The following is an 18085-nucleotide window of genomic DNA, read 5'->3' as shown; positions in this document are numbered from 1 at the left end:
CATTTTAAAAAATCACCATTTTTTAGTACGTGAGTGAGCCAAATTTTATACTTATGACTTAAAGTATACTTGCAATCACTTTACAAGACTAAGGATTGAAATTAAACCTTTATCTTGAGTTTCTTGAGTCTTGAAGTCCATTTCGGGTCGTTTCCGGAAAATTTGGTAAAATGACCATTTTCCCCTTGGTCATAAGTTTGACTTTGAAGTGCTAATTCACTTTGGTTTTTGCTACAAAATCAACAAATCATTAGTAACAAATAATAATCAAATATTTGTTAATCATCAAAACAAGGAGACTTAAGAGTTTGGGTCAACAATCTCCCCCTTTTTGATGATATCAAATATTTGATTATTTTAAAAGGGAAAGAAGATATTTTTAAATATGAATATTAGATTAGCTCCCCCTTAATGTGTGCAAGGATAAAAGAAATTTACCTTTTAGTTTTACCTTGCATGATTTTGTAAACTCCCCCTCAATATATCACTTAAGTTCAAATAACATTGTTAGTCTTAGATATTGAGGTTTTGCCAAACATTAAAAAATAATCCTATCACTTCTCCCCCTTTTGATTCATCAAAAAGGATGGCAAAGGAATTCACAAAATAAATGGAAAAAATCAAAGAAAACATAACTAGCCATTGATTGAAATAACCATCAAAGTCAACCAAAAATATACAAGAATATGATGCACATGCTATGATGGTGGATGACCAAATCTATTTTACCAAATGATGAAAATAGAGAGAATAAGGGTGAGTTTTGAGAGATTTGGGTAGATAATGAGTGTAAAATCATGTGTGGGGTGTTTTGTATGAGAGAAATGGGTTGAAAGAGTTATTTTTACCCTTAATACTAAACTTCCCGGTTCATCCGGAATTCCGGATGGAATGTGCCCAACCAACCAGAATTCCGGTTGGTCATATATCAGCACCTTTTCGTAAAAGTTGTCTAAAAACTTCGTTTTTACTCTGAATGACCCGAAACTTTTTCCAGAACCTTAAATATGATAAAATGAAGATGCTCAAACAAGAAAATCATAAAAATGTTGAAAATTGAAGATTTTGGGTAGATTTTTCGATTTTAGTCAAGAAAACTGGAAACGTACCCAAAATGAGTTTTATTTATCCAAATTGAAAAATTATTTTTGAAACACCTCAAGAATGTTAAATGTGAGGTGTGGGAAGTTACGGTTTCGAAAAATGATGAAAATTGAGCATTTTGGGAAAAATTCCTCTTTTAGGCTTAAAACTTTTAAAAATGCACATGTAAAATGCATGAAATGCATTCAAACTATTTTTCAACCATTTAGAACCTATAGGCATACTAATTTCACTCATTTAGACATGTTTAAACAAATAAATTTATATAATGATCAATAATGCAAAATTTTGTGTGTGTACTAATTCAAAAAGTATGTCTAAAATATGCCTAAAAATCACAAAATGACCTATAATCTGATTTTTCAAGCAGTACAAGGTCATATATCATTTAGTTAATTTATTTATGCATTTGAAACATGTAAATATCATATTGAGAGTACATATGCATAAATTTATAAGTAAAGAGAGATATGATACCAATTATTTAAAGTCGCTAGTGAACCTTATATTTCATTGAGGTTGGTCATTCCTAGCTCTCTTCTAATGAAACTAAATTTCTCATCACTAAGAGGCTTGGTGAATATGTCCGCTAATTGGAATTCGGTGCTTACAAAGTCTAGTACAATTTCACCTCTTTGGATATGGTCTCTAAGGAAATGGTGCCTTATATCAATATGCTTGGCTCTAGAATGCAAGATTGGATTCTTAGAGAGGTTAATGGCACTAGTATTGTCACACTTTATGGGTGTACATTCAAAATCAACATCAAAATCCTTAAGAGTTTGTTTCATCCAAAGTATTTGAGCACAACAACTACCGGCGGCAATGTATTCGGCTTCGGTTGTGGATAGGGCTACCGAGTTTTGTTTCTTGCTAAACCATGACACTACAAAGTTTCCTAGAAGGTGACATGTTCCACTAGTACTTTTCCTATTCGACTTACAACCGGCAAAGTCCGCATCCGAGTAACTAATGATTTCAAAGTTTGAGTTCTTGGGATACCAAAGTCCTAGATTCATTGTGCCTATCAAGTATCTAAAGATTCTCTTAACGGCACTTAAGTGGGATTCCTTGGGACATGATTGATACCTAGCACATAGACCAACACTAAACAAAATATCGGGTCTACTAGCGGTTAAGTATAATAATGAACCAATCATACCTCGATACTTGGTGATGTCAACATCCTTACCACTTTCATCCTTGTCCATCTTTATGGAGGTGCTCATAGGGGTTTTCATGGACTTTGCATTGGTCAAGTCAAACTTTTGAAGTAGATCCCTGATGTACTTGGATTGACTTATGAATATTCCATTCTTTTGTTGCTTTATTTGAAGTCCAAGGAAAAAGTTGAGCTCTCCCATCATGCTCATTTCAAATTCACTATGCATACACTTTGAAAATTCTTCACAAAGAACATCATTAGTAGCACCAAAAATAATATCATCAACATAGATTTGTACTATAATAATGTCTTTTGATTTTCTTTTAATAAAAAGTGTATTATCCGCTTTTCCCATTGAAAAACCATTTGAGATAAGAAAAGTGCTTAAACGATCATACCAAGCTCTAGGAGCTTGCTTTAAACCATATAAAGCTTTCTTTAATGTATAAACATGGTTAGGGTGTTTGTGATCTTGAAAACCGGGGGGGTTGAGAGACATAAACCTCTTCCATAATGTATCCATTTAAGAAAGCGCTTTTAACATCCATTTGATACAAGACAAAATTCTTGTGGCATGCAAAAGCTAATAACATTCTTATGGACTCAAGTCTTGCTACCGGGGCAAAGGTCTCCTCATAATCAATTCCTTCTTCTTGATTGTAACCTTGGGCCACTAATCTAGCCTTGTTACGCACAATGACCCCATGCTCATCTACCTTATTTCTATAGACCCATTTTGTTCCAATCACCGATTGGTGTGACGGTCTTGGAACTAACTCCCAAACATCATTTCTAATAAATTGATTTATTTCTTCTTGCATAGCTAGAAGCCAAGATTCATCGAACTCGGCCTCTTTAAAATTCTTTGGTTCAATTTGAGAAATAAAAGCAATGAAATTACACAAGTTTCTAAGGGAGCTTATAGTTGTGACTCCTTGTGAAGGATCACCGAGAATTTGGTCTATAGGATGAGCACTTTTGAACTTCCACTCATGAGGGAGGGTAGAATCCATACCTTTGCTTTCATTAACCTTTTCCTCGGGTAGTTCCTCTTTGAGAGTTTGTGATGGAGCGTTAGATGATTCTCCAATGTCAAGCTTTTGAACCTCTTCTCCCAAACCTACAACATCATCATCTACACTTTTGCTTGTAGGAGGGTTAGACTCATCAAATGCAACATGAATAGATTCTTCAACAACATTAGTTCTTTTGTTATAAATTCTATAAGCTTTACTATGTGTTGAATAACCTATAAAAATTCCAACATCGGATTTTGCATCAAATTTTCCAAGGTTGTCCTTGGTGTTCAAAATATAGCATTTACATCCAAAAACTCTAAAATATCCAATGTTGGGTTTTCTCCCTTTCCAAAGCTCATATCCAATGTTGGGTTTTCTCCCTTTTCAAAATATAACAAGAAGTATTAACGGCCTCGGCCCAACAATATTTAGGTAATGAGATTTCATTGAGCATTGACCTAGCCATTTCTTGAATTGTTCTATTCTTCCTTTCGACAACTCCATTTTGTTGTGGAGTTCTTGGAGCCGAAAAGTTATGGTTAAAACCATGTTCATCAAAAAACAATTCTAAGGCATCATTGTCAAACTCTCCACCATGATCACTCCTAATGGAGGTGATTGAATACCCTTTTTCATTTTGCACACTCTTACAAAATTTAACTAGATTTTCCAAAACATCATTTTTGAGTTTAAAAAATATAACCCATGTAAATCTAGAAAAATCATCAACAATCACAAATGCATAGTATTTACCACCTAGACTAGCAATTCTTGAAGGACCAAATAAATCAATATGAAGCAATTGCAAAGGTCTAGAGGTTGAAATCTCTTTCTTGGAATGAAAAGATGTTTTAATTTGTTTTCCAAATTGGCATGCATCACAAAGTTTATCTTTAACAAAAGGAATAGATGGCAAACCAACAACAAGATCTTTTCTAACCAACTTTGAAATAGAATCCATACTAGCATGTCCTAATCTTCTATGCCACAACCAAGAATTATCATTCATAATGGTTAAACATTTATTTTTGCTATCAAAGGAATCGACATCAATAACATAAACATTATCCTTCCTTTCTCCAACAAAAATAACTTCATTGGTTGAAGCATTTTCAATGGAGCATTTTGAGGATTCAAAAACAACACGAAAATCTTTATCACATAGTTGACTAATACTAAGTAAATTATGTTTAAGGTTATCAACAAGAAGCACATTTTTAATACATGGAGAGTATATGTTACCGATATCACCAATGCCCAAGATTTTTCCTTTTGAATTGTCTCCAAAAGTGACAAAGCCACTTTCCTTGCTCTTAAAACTCGAAAATCTTGATGGGTCACCGGTCATATGCTTGGAACAACCACTATCCAAGAACCACAAGCTTTTGCTCTTCCTTGTTGATTCCTACAAAAATAAAATCATTTGTTGGCCTTTGGTACCCAAACAACTTTGGGTCCTTTCTTGTTAGTTTTGGAACCCTTTGGTACCCATTTGGTCTTGCCTAGATATGCATATCTCTTTACATGACAATATGAAATAGTATGACCATCTTGGTTACAATATGTGCTTGTAAAGTGTGGTAGGCTAGTTGGTTTTACAAAGAAGTTTCTCAAAAAATTTTGTTTCCTACTAGGATCATATCCAATACCACTTTTTCTAAAACCACAAGATTGACTCCCTAGCATAAGTTCATAGCCTTCTTTACCTTTTGTAAAAGTATATATGTCATTCTTAAGGCTTTTTATGTTATCATGCAATTTTCCAATTTCTTTCTTATATGAGGAGCAAGTAGTACATTGAGATTTAGTTAAAAGTTATTTTTCATTTAATTTCAAAATCTCAATTTCTTTTAATAGCATGTTGGTCTTTTCTATAAGGGTTTGGTTTTTAGCAAGCAATTTTCCAAAATCATCAAATAGATCCTTAAATGAACTAGACAACTCATCATATGGTATTTCTAAGTTATCATCATCATTTTCACTATCATCATCACTTTGGCTAGAAATGCTTACCCCATCATCAAGAGCCATCATGCACATGTTAGCTACTTCATTCTTCTCCTCATTGCAGAGTCCTTCTCATCACTATTGAGCCAATCCGCCAACATTTCCCTTCCTTTGTATTTATTTTTCTTTCTCATTGGGCAATCCATCTTCATGTGGCCGGGCTTCTTGCATTCAAAGCAAATCGGTGGATCATCTTTGCTTTTCCTTTCCTTTGAGTCATTTCCTCTATGTGGCTTCTTCTCAAAGTTCTTCTTGAATTTCATGAACTTTTTGTACTTCTTTGTGAAGAGTGCCAAGTCCTCCATGTCACTACACATGCTATCCTCATCATCCTCACTAATGGCACGGGATGAGGAAGAATTGAATGCAATAGTCTTCTTTTTCTTCTCAACCTCCTCTTCTTCTTGTGCACTCATGAAAATTTCATGGTTCATGAGTGAACCAATTAGTTCTTCCAAGGGAAGTGTTGAGAGATCCTTGGCTTCTTGAATGGCAATCACTTTGCCTTGATAGGCTTTGGTGAGACTTCTCAAAATCTTGGTCACCATCTCCTTTTGTGAAAGTACCTTGCCAAGAGAATTCAAACCATTAGTGATAGTAGTGAAACGAGTATACATGTTAGCAATAGTTTCATCCGCTTTCATCTTAAAGTTCTCATATTGAGTAGAATAAATTTGAATTTTAGTTTCCTTCATAGCATTTGTTCCTTGATGAGTGACTTCAAGCATTTTCCACATATCATGAGCGGTAGAGGCTTGTTCAATATTTTTGAACACATCTCTATCCAAACCACATATAAGTGCATATTTAGCTTTAGCATTCTTAGAAAGCATTTTCTTATCTTCTTCGTCATATGCCTCATATGTCTTAATAACTTCTTTACCATTAATGACATGTTTAGGAATGTAAGGACCATTAGACACTATATGCCACAAGTCATAATCAATAGATTGAAGATAAGTTTCCATCCTAATTTTCCAATAGGGAAAGTCTACTCCATTGAAGAATGGTGCTCTAGTTGTGCTTAAACCTTCTAACATGTTATTTTGTGAATTACTTGGAAACGCCATGCTCTAGATTGTGAAATCTAATCAAATAAATAAGCCCTTGCTATGATACCAATTGTTACCCAAGATATGTTTCCAAGAGGGGGGGTGAATTGGAAATTTAAACTAATTTCGGAAATTTAAAACTTAATATGCCAAATTATGCAATAAATCAAATTTATCAAGTAAAAGCAAATAATATGGCAATCAAATAGATATAGCAAATAATCAAACTTGTAATGTAAAGAGTTGAAGGTTAAGAAATTGCAAACTCTCGAATTTTACAAGGTTCGGTAGAACTAAGCCACCTACGTCCTTGGTCTTCAAAGCTATGGACCTAGCTTTGAGTTCAACTAACGAGCCAAGTTAGCGGGCTTGACTAACCCTTACAACCGGGAATTTTTCACCAAGGTATTTCCAAACCTCTTACAATAGTTTTCCACCACCAAGGACTATCAACCTCTTTTTCGGATTGTTGAAGTGCCAATCTCACTCTAACCGGGTTGTTTACAAAACCGGTGCCAACCTCACCTCAATCTCAATATGGGAATGTGTTTGATATTACAAGCAAAAATCACTCTAGAAGTATGATAATACAATGAGAAACCTAGAGTGATTAGCAAGCACACTTAGAAGAAATAAATACAAATTTTGGCTCAAGTGTGTGAATATGTGTTTGGATGAGTTAAACTTTGAAAGCTCTTTGAAATCAATGGATTTGGTTTGGTATATGTAATAAATGCTCAGCCAACATCCAACTTTGAGTGAAAAACGAGTTTATATAGAGTTTGGGAAAAAACTAGCCGTTTATAGCCGTTAGGAGTTAATTTTTGAAGCTGTCTGCCGCGAACCGGAAGTCTGGATGGGGAACCGGAATTCCGGTCTGGAAGCAATCGGAATTCCGGTTGCCAATCCGGAATTCCGAATGGCAAACAGAGAGCAAAAGTCCGAATTGTGCCATTTTCCTGTTTTTCAATTCTTCATAACTTTTAGCTCGTTTATCCGATTTCAAAAATTCCAATTGCGTTACGACAGTATCGGGATGTATTTTCTTAAAAGTGAATTTAGGATATTTATTTCTCATTTTAAAAAATCACCATTTTTTAGTACGTGAGTGAGCCAAATTTTATACTTATGACTTAAAGTATACTTGCAATCACTTTACAAGACTAAGAAATGAAATTAAACCTTTATCTTGAGTTTCTTGAGTCTTGAAGTCCATTTCGGGTCGTTTCCGGAAAATTTGGTAAAATGACCATTTTGCCCTTGGTCATAAGTTTGACTTTGAAGTGCTAATTCACTTTGGCTTTTGCTACAAAATCAACAAATCATTAGTAACAAATAATAATCAAATATTTGTTAATCATCAAAACAAGGAGACTTAAGAGTTTGGGTCAACAAATGTTTGCCAACCAGATCGGGAAGAACATGGAAGTGTACGTTGATGACATGCTGGTCAAGTCAAGACTGCCGATAACCATGTTTCTGACTTGGATGAATGCTTCAAGATACTGAGGGAGTATGGCATGAGGCTTAACCCACAGAAGTGGACTTTTGGGGTCGCGTTTGGAAAATTTTTGGGTTTCATCGTCAATACCCGAGGAATCGAGGCAAACCCCGATAAGATCAGGTCATTGCTCGAGCTTCCCTCACCTAGGTCGCGTAAGAATGTCCAAGGCCTGACAGGAAGGGTGGCAGCCCTTAATCGATTTATTTCAAAATCCACCGACAAGTGCCTGCCATTCTACAACCTACTTCGAGGTAATAAGAAGTTCGAATGGACAGAGGAGTGCGAGAGTGCTTTCCTCAACCTGAAGGCACATCTAGCCGAGCCGCCCGTATTGTCCAAACCAAAGGCAAGAGAGCCTTTTTTCCTTTACCAAGCTGTCACAGAAGATGCAGCTAGTGCCATATTGGTCCGTGAAGAAGACCGGGTTCAAAAACCAATCTACTACATCAGCAAGAGACTTCTTGGAGCCGAGTCCGGATACCTGGTGATGGAAAAGATGTCATTCTATCTTATCACAACCTCCCAAAAGCTCAGGCCGTATTTCCAATCCCACTCAATACACGTCATGACCGATCAACCTTTAAGGCAGGTTTTGCAAAAACCTGAGGCATCGGGACGCCTGTTGAAGTGGGCTATCGAGCTCAGCTAGTTCGAGATTTTGTACACCCCACGAACTGCTATAAAAAATCAGGCCCTGGCCGATTTTGTGGCAGAGTGCACAGGATTCAGGGAGGGTCCTGTGGAAGGGTTCGACCCGGGCGTCATGGAAGATCTTCGTGGATGGCTCATCTAATGAGAATGGCTCCGGGGCTGGAATCATTTTGATATCCCCAAAAGCGCATAGATTCCACTCATCGCTGAGATTCGGATTCAAGGCCTCCAACAACGAGGCCGAATACGAAGCTCTGTTGGCCGGGCTAAGGATAGCCCAGGAGCTGAAGGCCAGCTCCATTCAATGCTTTAGTGATTCCCAACTCGTGGTAAACCAGGTGCTAGGTGAATATCAGGCACGGGGGGCCAAGATGGCTGCTTACCTGGCTAAGGTAAAATTCCAATTGTCCGCATTTGAACGAGGCTCAATCGAGTAGATACCTCGAGAGCAGAATGCTAACGCAGACGCCCTCGCCAAGCTCGCTACCTCTGGGGAGACGAAGCCTTTGGGGTTAGTACCGGTAGAGTTCCTGGAGAAACCAAGTATAGAAGAGGTCGAGGCAGAGGTCAAGATGATCAACGCCAGACCGACCTGGATGATCCCCATCCTCGAGTATCTCACCGAGGGAAACTTACCCAAGGGGAGTAATGACGCATGGCGGGTACTGTACCAGGCTCCAAGGTATGAGATATTAGATGGGGTGCTGTACCAACGTGGGCATTCCCTACCCCTCCTACGATGTGTTCTACCAAGCGAAGCAAAGGCCATCTTGCAGGAAGTGCATGAGGGTTTTTGCGGGGATAACACTTGAGGGCAAAGCATGGCCCTAAAAATCTTAAGGCAAGGGTATTACTAGCCCACTCTATCAAAGGACTCGATCTCATACGTCAATAAATGCGACAAGTGCCAGCGATTCGCCACAGTTGCCCGAGCTCCCCCAGTCGAGCTGAAGATGATCTCGTCCCCGTGGCCATTTGCGGTTTGGGGAATCGACCTGGTGGGCGCCCTCCCTACTGGAAAGGGCGAGGTCCACTACGCTGTTGTGGCTATCGACTACTTCACAAAGTGGACTGAGGCAGAACCTTTGGCAACAATCACTTCCAAGAAAGTCCTCGACTTCGTGGCCAAGAGCATTATTTGCCGGTTCGGGCTGCCAAAGAAAATCGTATCTGACAATGGGACTCAGTTCGACAGCGACCTCTTCACCAAATTTTGTGAAAGGTGCGACATTGTGAAAAGCTTCTCCTCCGTGGCCTATCCCCAGAAAATGGCCAGGTCGAGGCTGTCATTAAGACGCTAAAGGCGAGCCTTAAGAAGAGGCTATACAAAGCCAAGGGTGTCTGGCCAGAACAGCTCCCCTAGGTACTATGGGCATACCGAACCTCTCATCGAACTCCTACGGGTCATACTCCTTTCTCCCTGACTTTTGGGAGTGAGGCAGTCCTCCCTGTCGAGATCAAGGTATCTTCGCATAGAGTCCAGGCATATGACCAGGACCGCAACCACGAACTACTTTCCGCGTCCCTCGACCTGATTGATGAAAGATGAGAAGATTCGCAGCTTCAGCTCGCGCATTACCAGCAAAAAATCACTCGCTATTTCAACTCAAAGGTCAAAAAACGCACCTTTAGCATTGGCGACCTGGTCCTCAGGAGAGTCTTCTTAGCCGGTAAGGATCCCAAAGATGGAGTATTGGGACTGAATTGGAAAGGGTCATATCAAATCACCGAGGTCATAAAGGAAGGAACTTACAAATTTGCTCGAATCAATGGAGAAGCAGTCCCACGAACTTGGAACGCCATCCATTTCAAGAAATATTATCAGTAACACCCTTGTAAGGCTTAGAGGCCACCTTTTTTTTATTATGTATGTATAAGCAATGAGAATTAAATCTTTGTTTATTATTATGTATGTTTGCGAATGTAATCCCAAGTAACCACGAAAGACCCTTTCCTAATTACTTGGAGGGGCATATGGTACCTGGATAATATAACCAGGTCGCATTAAAGGCTTAGAAGTTGATTCAAATCGATTGATAGATGTTTTTCTTAAAAAAACACGAGATATTATAAAGGATTAACGCGAACTAAGTCCTATCCTGGATATAACCAGGTCGTCTCAAAACTTAGAAGTTGATAAAAATTGATTGATCGGTGTTTTTCTTAAAAAGCACAAGATATTAGTCAAGAATTAACACGAACTAAGTTTTCAAATTAACGCCCTGGATGAAACCAGGTCCTAAAACTTAGAAGTTGAGTCAAATTGATTGATCGGTGTTTTTCTTAAAAAGCACAAGATATTAGTCAAGAATTAACACGAACTAAGTTTTCAAATTAACGCCCTGGATGAAACTAGGTCCTAAAACTTATAAGTTGATTCAAATTGATTGATCGATGTTTTTCTTAAAATGTTTTTCTTAAAAAGCACAAGATATTAGTCAAGAATTAACACGAACTAAGTTTTCAAATTAACGCCCTGGATGAAACCAGGTCCTAAAACTTAGAAGTTAATTCAAATTGATTGATCATTGTTTTTCTTAAAAAGCACGAGATATCAATAAGAAATTAAGGCGAACTAAGTTTTTAAAGCAATGTCAGGGATACAACCAGGACTTATCTTAGAAGTTGGGTCAAGATTGGTTAACATGTTTTTCCTAGGAAAGCATAAAAGTATCAATCATAGCACCAACAAAAAGAAAACCAAACTAAGATTATTACCGAAGTACATAGAGGCAAAAGGATATAAACCAATTAAAAGAAAAAATTGATAAAGCCAATTGTCTCGAGGTGAAAAAACCTCATACAAAGTTACAAGAAAAAAATACATGTGTTCAAAAAATAAAAAGAAGGCCCTAGGCTCCACCGGGCTGCTCCGATGAGGTCACCACCTCGCCCTTCTGCTCGGCAGCTGTGGAGGTGTCCCCGGTCTCAGAGGGTCCCTCCTGCTAAAGGCGAGCTTTAAACCCCTCCCGGAAGAGCTCCCAAGCATCCGCTCCTAGAAAGGAGAAGTCGCCATTCGGGTTGAAGACCCAGCAGTGGTATAGCATATCCTCCATGGTAGAGCTGGAAGCCGCCTTCTCCATGGCCAAGGCGGCCTTGGCCTCCTCGGTCTCGGTTTTCGCAGAGTCTAGCGCGGCCCGGGCAGCCCTGGCCTCCTCGAGTTCGGCCGTTACAGCGGCAAGGGCAGCCTTGGTAGCCTCGGCCTCCTGCAGCTTGGGGCGGGACGCGTCCAGCTCAGCCCGTGCGGCTGCCAAGGCATCCTTGGCCTCCTGTTCCTGCTTTTGGGCAGTCTTCATGGTGGCCAAGGTAGTCTGCTGGGCGGCTAAAACAACGTGATGCTTGCCCCTCATGTCCTTGAGGCAAGCCTTGGACCTGGATATGCTCCGGTGAAGAGCCAAGGTACCCTACAAAACAAAGAGGCAACTGCCTTAGAAAAAAAAAAGAGAGAACGTGTGATGCATGGTAACCAAAGAATACAAAATGCAAACCCAGCTTACCGTTACAGCCATTCCTAGTGAAGACTCCATCACGCTCTCCGGGCTCCTTGTTTCGATCGCCCGCAGGTTCCTTTCGGTGGCGTGGTAGTAGTGGTCGACGGTGTAGGTCGCCGTCTCATACACTGTCTCCCGAAAGACGTCAGGAATTTTCTACAAGGCCTGGGGGTCCACCGGAATGCGCACCTCAGGGACTGCGGCTGCCAAAGTCCCGGGCTCCACCTCCATATCCCGAACAGAGGCGGAAGCTCATGGAGGGGGTGGGGGCATCATCTCCACTGCTGCAGGAGGTGGAGGTACCTTGGCCTGGGTATCTGGGGTCTGGTATTTCCCCTTTGCAGAGGACTTGGATGTTGTCCCAATGGCTTTCTTCGCCACCCAGAGCTTCTTCACCATGGGCACAAAAGCCCCAGCAGAAGAGTTTCCTCCAGTGAACATAGCTCGCAGGTCTTTGTTTCCGAGCTGAGACATCTCCTCTGGCAAAACAAAGACAACATTAGTATGCAAGTAAGCATTTATGCAAAGAAAAACAAAAATAAGAGGGAAAAAGCGGAACTCAAGTATATATCGAAAGGGATCCTACCCCCCGAGCTAGAAGAGGAATCTATGGTCACAACCTTCGGCCCCAGAGCTTCTGTGGGGGAATCTAAGACAATAACTTCGCGAGCTGGAATAGGTTCTGGGTCCGAATCTGGTTCGGGACTAGACTCTTCTACATACTGCCTAAGACCCGAAGCTACAGTACCCTCCCGAAGAGAGGGCCACGACCGGAGATTAGTCCCATACTCCTCAAAGAGGACCGACCTAAAGGCTAAGGTGTTGTCTACGACTACGGTACCCCTAGGGCAGCTACTTTCATAATCTAGCACGAGCCGGTCGACACACTGGAGTAGGGTTATGTCAAGGTCTGGGTCGTTTTGATGGCGTTGGACGGGTTGGTTGGGATTAAACCTAGCTAACCGAGGATCGGCAGTGGCCCTATCTAAGTCCCTGAACATGTAAGGATTACCTTGCCCAGAGGGACCTGCGGCTGCTCTTGACCGGACCCTCTCCTCATCCATTTCTTGGGCGACCTCCAGCGCCCGCTTCCTCCTCGTCCTTACGAGGGCCACCTCGTCCTCCTCGTCCTCGTCCTCTCCTTCCCCCGCGGCCTCCTCCTCGGGGATGGGTGCCATCTCGCGGGCTGGAGGAGGACCCCAGGGTCTCCTCAGGGCCAAAGTCTAGCCTAGAGAGATCAGTTTGCATGCCAACATCGTCTCGTCTATCATGAACTGGCAATAGTCCTTTTCATTGGGGGGCAGAACCGCCAGTGTCTCATACTGACTCCCGACGATCACAGACTTGTCTGTCCTCACGAAAATGGCTGCAGAATTGTTCTAAGTCAGAAACTGATAAAGGGGTGCTAATCAATACTTAACTTACGAGCTAGGAGTAAAAGGTATTACGAGGACGGTTGAAGTAATGAAGTTCGCAGTTGCGAAAGCCCTTGGACATAAAGAACTGGTCTTTGAAGTCATTGGGGTGGCTGGGCAGCTCGATGACCGCAGCCGTGTTTGGAAAATGGGTCAAGTAGTAGAACTCGTCACCTTGCCCCCGCTGCTCCAGGCTCGCCTTGAGGCAGAAAAAATATAAGATATCCACCGGGGTGGGAATCTCCCATTCCTGCTTCAGGAACAGATATCTCAGCCCCGCTAGGAAACGGTACGAGTTAGGGGGGAGCTGGAAAGGAGCCAACTTCACATAGTTGAGGAAGTCGGCAAAGTATTGGTCCAGGGGGAGGAAGGCCCCAGCCTTGAAGTGCTCATCACTCCAAGCAGCGTATTCCTCGTCGAGAGACGCGCAACTCCGCTCACCTTCTAGGGGAGGTCGGGCGATCAGGGCGCCCCTCCCCAGCTCGATATTGTGGGAAAGGAATATTGTATTCACTTTCCCCTAGTCGGTGATCTTCGAGATGATCCTCTCGGCTTCGAAGAAAGCGTCAGGCGCCACCTCGAGCTCCCGCTCCACGGCCGGCCCGAAAACGGGGATCAAGCAGTCTGTCACCACCTCCTTTCCTTTGGATTGTTGGGAGGACGAGCTGCCTGCGGTCTTCTTAGGGGCGTTCTTCTTGGGTCCCATCTGGTCGCCTAGCGAACAAAAGAAGAAATTTTAGAAAAGGCAACCTAAGCATAAGAATGAATCTGAAGAAGTGTTTCCTTTGCACAGGCTGTGGTAATCTCAGCCCGTGGAGAGTGAGACCACGCGGTTCTAGGAACACGCGCCTGTGCTCCCAACGAATCCCCAATTACTAAGAATTCATGTGTCAGGAGGGTCAGGATAAAAGTTTGCCTTGGAAGGAAAGTTTCAGTAGGCAAGAAGTGCAAAACCGCCTGTGAAGCATGTCCCCTAAGCTACCCGGTTTTGCACCCAAAAGGCTGGATATTTTAAACAAGCATACCAAAATATCCTACCCAGAGGATTTCCCCAGAAAGCGTACCCTATGAGCCATGCTCCTAAATGGTTTTCTTCTACAATCGATGCCCTAAAATAAAAACCAACAGAATGTTGCATGCAGCTACAGGAATTATTTACCTAGGCTACAGTGAAGAAGAAATTCAAAACATGCATAATCTGAAAACTTACGGAGTGTTTTGCTGTGGAGGGGATGAAGGGATCGTCTGGGTCGGAGCCTCGTCGGAATAGTTGGTACCAAAAGCCTCAAAGGAGCACTTGCACCTGAACTTCTGGAATGCTGGGAACGATAACTGGGAGAAAAAGAGGGTTTTTTGAGGATGAGAAGAAAGAAGAAGATGGGAAATTTAGAAAATTTTCAAATAAATGGGTGGCCCATGCGTAAGGTGGCCACCCCTTTTATATACATGAAAGACCATGGGAGGAGGGCCGTTGGATTACCCTGATGTGGGATCCAAGGCTCTCTACTCGAAAGGCGAAACGACAGCCGAGTATAGGCTAGGCCATTTAATGCGGTTCTCGGAAGACGTACCGTCACCAACCACGATGCTCCACGTATTCGGCGCCTGCGTAATGGGTTGAATATGAAGAGTCCATGACGAAGCCTAAAAGCCCCCACTATGGCCCCAGATGACGTCATGTGCCACGAGCAGAGGCTTGGGGGGCAAATGTAAGCCTTAATTTTCCACTGGCTATTAGTGAGCTGAGACATGGCACAATTATATCAGCCACATGGATACCACATGGCCTGAGCTGCTGTTGTCAGGTCCTACCTCTTTAGCTCGAGGTAGCAAAAAGTTTATCAAGATTATTTAAGGGCCGAATCAAAGATATGAGGACTGCGGGTCAAGAAGGCATCCAGTCCGAGGCACGAGCTGGAGTTGGAAGCTGTGATCCCTTATAAATTCAACCACGCAATGTAAACGTGCATATATCAGACATCACGTGTCTGATATATCCCTGAATTCTCGGACACGTAGCATGAACGTGTGTGTTCAGGCACCCACGACTGGGTTGGGCCGTGCGGCCCATTATCCCCCTTACCTATTGATTAGACCACACTTCATCTGTCAGGTTTTAGGAATTAATCATGAATGTCACATAAGTGACATGATGGGTAAGAAGGTCACGAGATGACCCCCCTTACCAACTCCCAGGTGCCCTCTCCTATAAATATGGAGACCCTAGGAGTTGCAAAGGGTTGGATTCTATTGTGTAACGAAATACCTTATAAAGAATACCAGAAATATAGCAATAATATTGACTGGTGGAGTACAAGGATTTTAACCTTTGAACCACCTAAAAAACGTAGTTGTATCTTCAGTTCATATTAAGATCATTCATCTATTTCGGTTCATCACTCAACACTAATCCCTTTCTCTTATTTTCTTAATTACCTGTTGGCGAAGAACCGCATCAACATATATGATAATAGATTTTAAAAGATAATGTCAATTTTGAATTAATTTATATTTATGCATTAATGAAAAAACATTATTTTAATGCATAGATATTTTATCTTATTAATTAAATAAATAAATGAGAAAAATTTGGAGAAGCACAACAGTGCTACATGCCAGCCACTGTGCTTGCATAGTGACTAGCATGATGTTGGGATTTGTGTCTTTAAAGCTTATTTATGTATGAATGATTATTGTTAATTAAATCAAGTTAATATTTTGAACTCATATTGTATTTACTTATACATGTCATTTATCATGAAAATCTAATATTATTGATGTGGTCTTAAATTAATTAAGAGGATTTAATTCAAGATAATAATATAAAAAGGGAAAACACTAGTTTGGCCCCTGTGTTTTCCCGAATACTCGATCAACCCTTGTGTTTTGTTAAATGAACAAAATGATACCCTAAGCCCGATTTTAGTCAAATAAATTTTTAATATGACTAAAATACCCTTGTTGACCCTCGATTTGGCCAACGACATGGAGTCAAGTAAAACAATAAGAATGAGATGAAATCAAACCAAAAAGATAAATGATAAGAAGATTTATTGTGGTTCGACCCCAAAGATGGTAATAACCTACGTCCACTTAGTTTTCTTATTAATGTAGAACTCCAAAAATTGTGATCAATGAACTAGGGTTCACGAGTTTCGCAAGCTTGAAGATGAATAAAAATTTGGCAGATAAAAACTCTATAATTCTCTCTAAAGATCCAAAAGTCCTCTCTTTGGAGCCCTTCAAGTCTTATTTATAGGCTCAAGGAGTTCCTCATGGCCAATGGGCCTTAATTACATTTAATACATGCGTATCTAAAGAATAATGGAAATCACACTTATTACATAAATACAAGATTACATATCTATAGAAGATTTCTGAAAAACTACGACCAGACTAGTCGCCCATAAAATATGCCTTCTGTTGATTGAATTCTCCTCTGGCCGACTGTCGAACAGAACGTACTCACTTAAACAGTTACGTGTATCCCACGTGCATGTTAATTTTTCCACGTCATCAGGTAATTTTTTTTGGGTAAACAACCCTAATATTTTTTAATTAATGAATTTATTAAATAATAAAAAATAGATTTTAAAATAAAAAATGAAAAAAAAACATATACTTAATTTTCCTTTTAATTTCCCTCTCATCTCTCTTCTCTTCCAATTCCTTTGCGATCTTCTCCTCCCCACCTTCAACCTCCACAATGTCTTCATCCTCAATGGAATCCCCAAACTTATCAACCTTGTCGTGATGTTTCTTCAACTGCTCATGATTCTTCCATTGTTTCTCACTCTTAAACTTCTTCCCACACATTATACAATACAATTCCTCTCCCTCTGTCTTCTTCTTATTCTCGTCTACTTCTTCAAAGCCTTTTTGATCCACTTCATCCTCATCTTCGTCCTCCTCAGCAATTCTAGCCCACTGCAGCTCTTCACTAGAGGAAAATTTCTTACTAACCCAGATGGAGATTTTGTGCTTCGGAAGCTGGAAGAACTTTCTCATCTGGGAAAAGCAAATCCAACCTTTTCGATTCTGGGTGTTCTGTTCATTTGGTTAATGTCAGCTCCATAATTGGGATTAGTGCTAGTTCCACTCTTACTAAAGCTTATTTCACCAACGTCTTTAGTATTAACAAAGCTTTTATCTGAACAAGAACATTTACAACCCAAACTAGCGAGAAACTTCATTCCATTCATCTTACTCGATTTACTTTGTGAAGAGTTTTTCAAGGCAATACTTTGAAGTAACACGCTTCGACTATTCCAGCTCAATTCAGAACAAACACTAGGAGTTTTGTGATGAATCTTTGATCGAATTTTCTCAATATCAGGGACTCTTTTAATTAGACGTTCACCATTCTTGTACGGTTGGTTATAGCTTCTTGCAGAACTAATGCTTGGCATCATATTGCTCAACCCAGAAAAAATCCATCACCATCGAAAACTCTAACCAATACCCATAAAACTTCGTCACCTGAGCGTACGGAGAATCCAAATTCCCCATGGCCGAAGCCTCCCCCACCAATTATGAACTTAACCATAGCCTAGTGATGAAGCTAATCTCATCGGCATATAGCTTATTGAACACATCATAGTAAACCTTGTAACGACCCTTTCCCTTATCAGAGTAGCCGGAATAAATGGTGTTGGAGAAAAAGGAGAAAAGGTTTGG

General features: G+C 40.7%; 1 protein-coding gene across 1 annotated transcript; it reads right to left on the bottom strand.

Annotated features, from left to right (window-relative positions):
- Positions 1-5333: 5333 nt before the first annotated feature.
- On the bottom strand, positions 5334-17416 carry LOC133824957 (J protein JJJ1-like). The gene is made up of 2 exons (XM_062257969.1): positions 17031-17416; positions 5334-5631 (listed from the first exon to the last, which is right to left on the bottom strand). Exons 1-2 carry the CDS (start codon positions 17414-17416, stop codon positions 5334-5336), a joined length of 684 nt encoding a protein of 227 aa, XP_062113953.1.
- Between the last annotated feature and the right edge of the window lie 669 nt (positions 17417-18085).

The sequence above is a fragment of the Humulus lupulus genome, chromosome 3, assembly GCF_963169125.1.
Source record: "Humulus lupulus chromosome 3, drHumLupu1.1, whole genome shotgun sequence".
Classification (NCBI taxonomy): domain Eukaryota; kingdom Viridiplantae; phylum Streptophyta; class Magnoliopsida; order Rosales; family Cannabaceae; genus Humulus; species Humulus lupulus.
Note: the sequence above shows the minus strand (reverse complement) of the source record. Positions and strands in the feature narration are given on the sequence as shown.

Bases quoted from the DNA above. Each gene is read 5' to 3' on its own strand.
- LOC133824957 (XM_062257969.1), bottom strand. From the start codon at position 17,416: ATGAGAAAGTTCTTCCAGCTTCCGAAGCACAAAATCTCCATCTGGGTT. The intron at 5,632-17,030 runs GTATATGTTTTT...CCGTGCCATTAG, and splicing joins GAAATTAAAAGGAAAATTAA to TGAGGATGATGAGGATAGCA.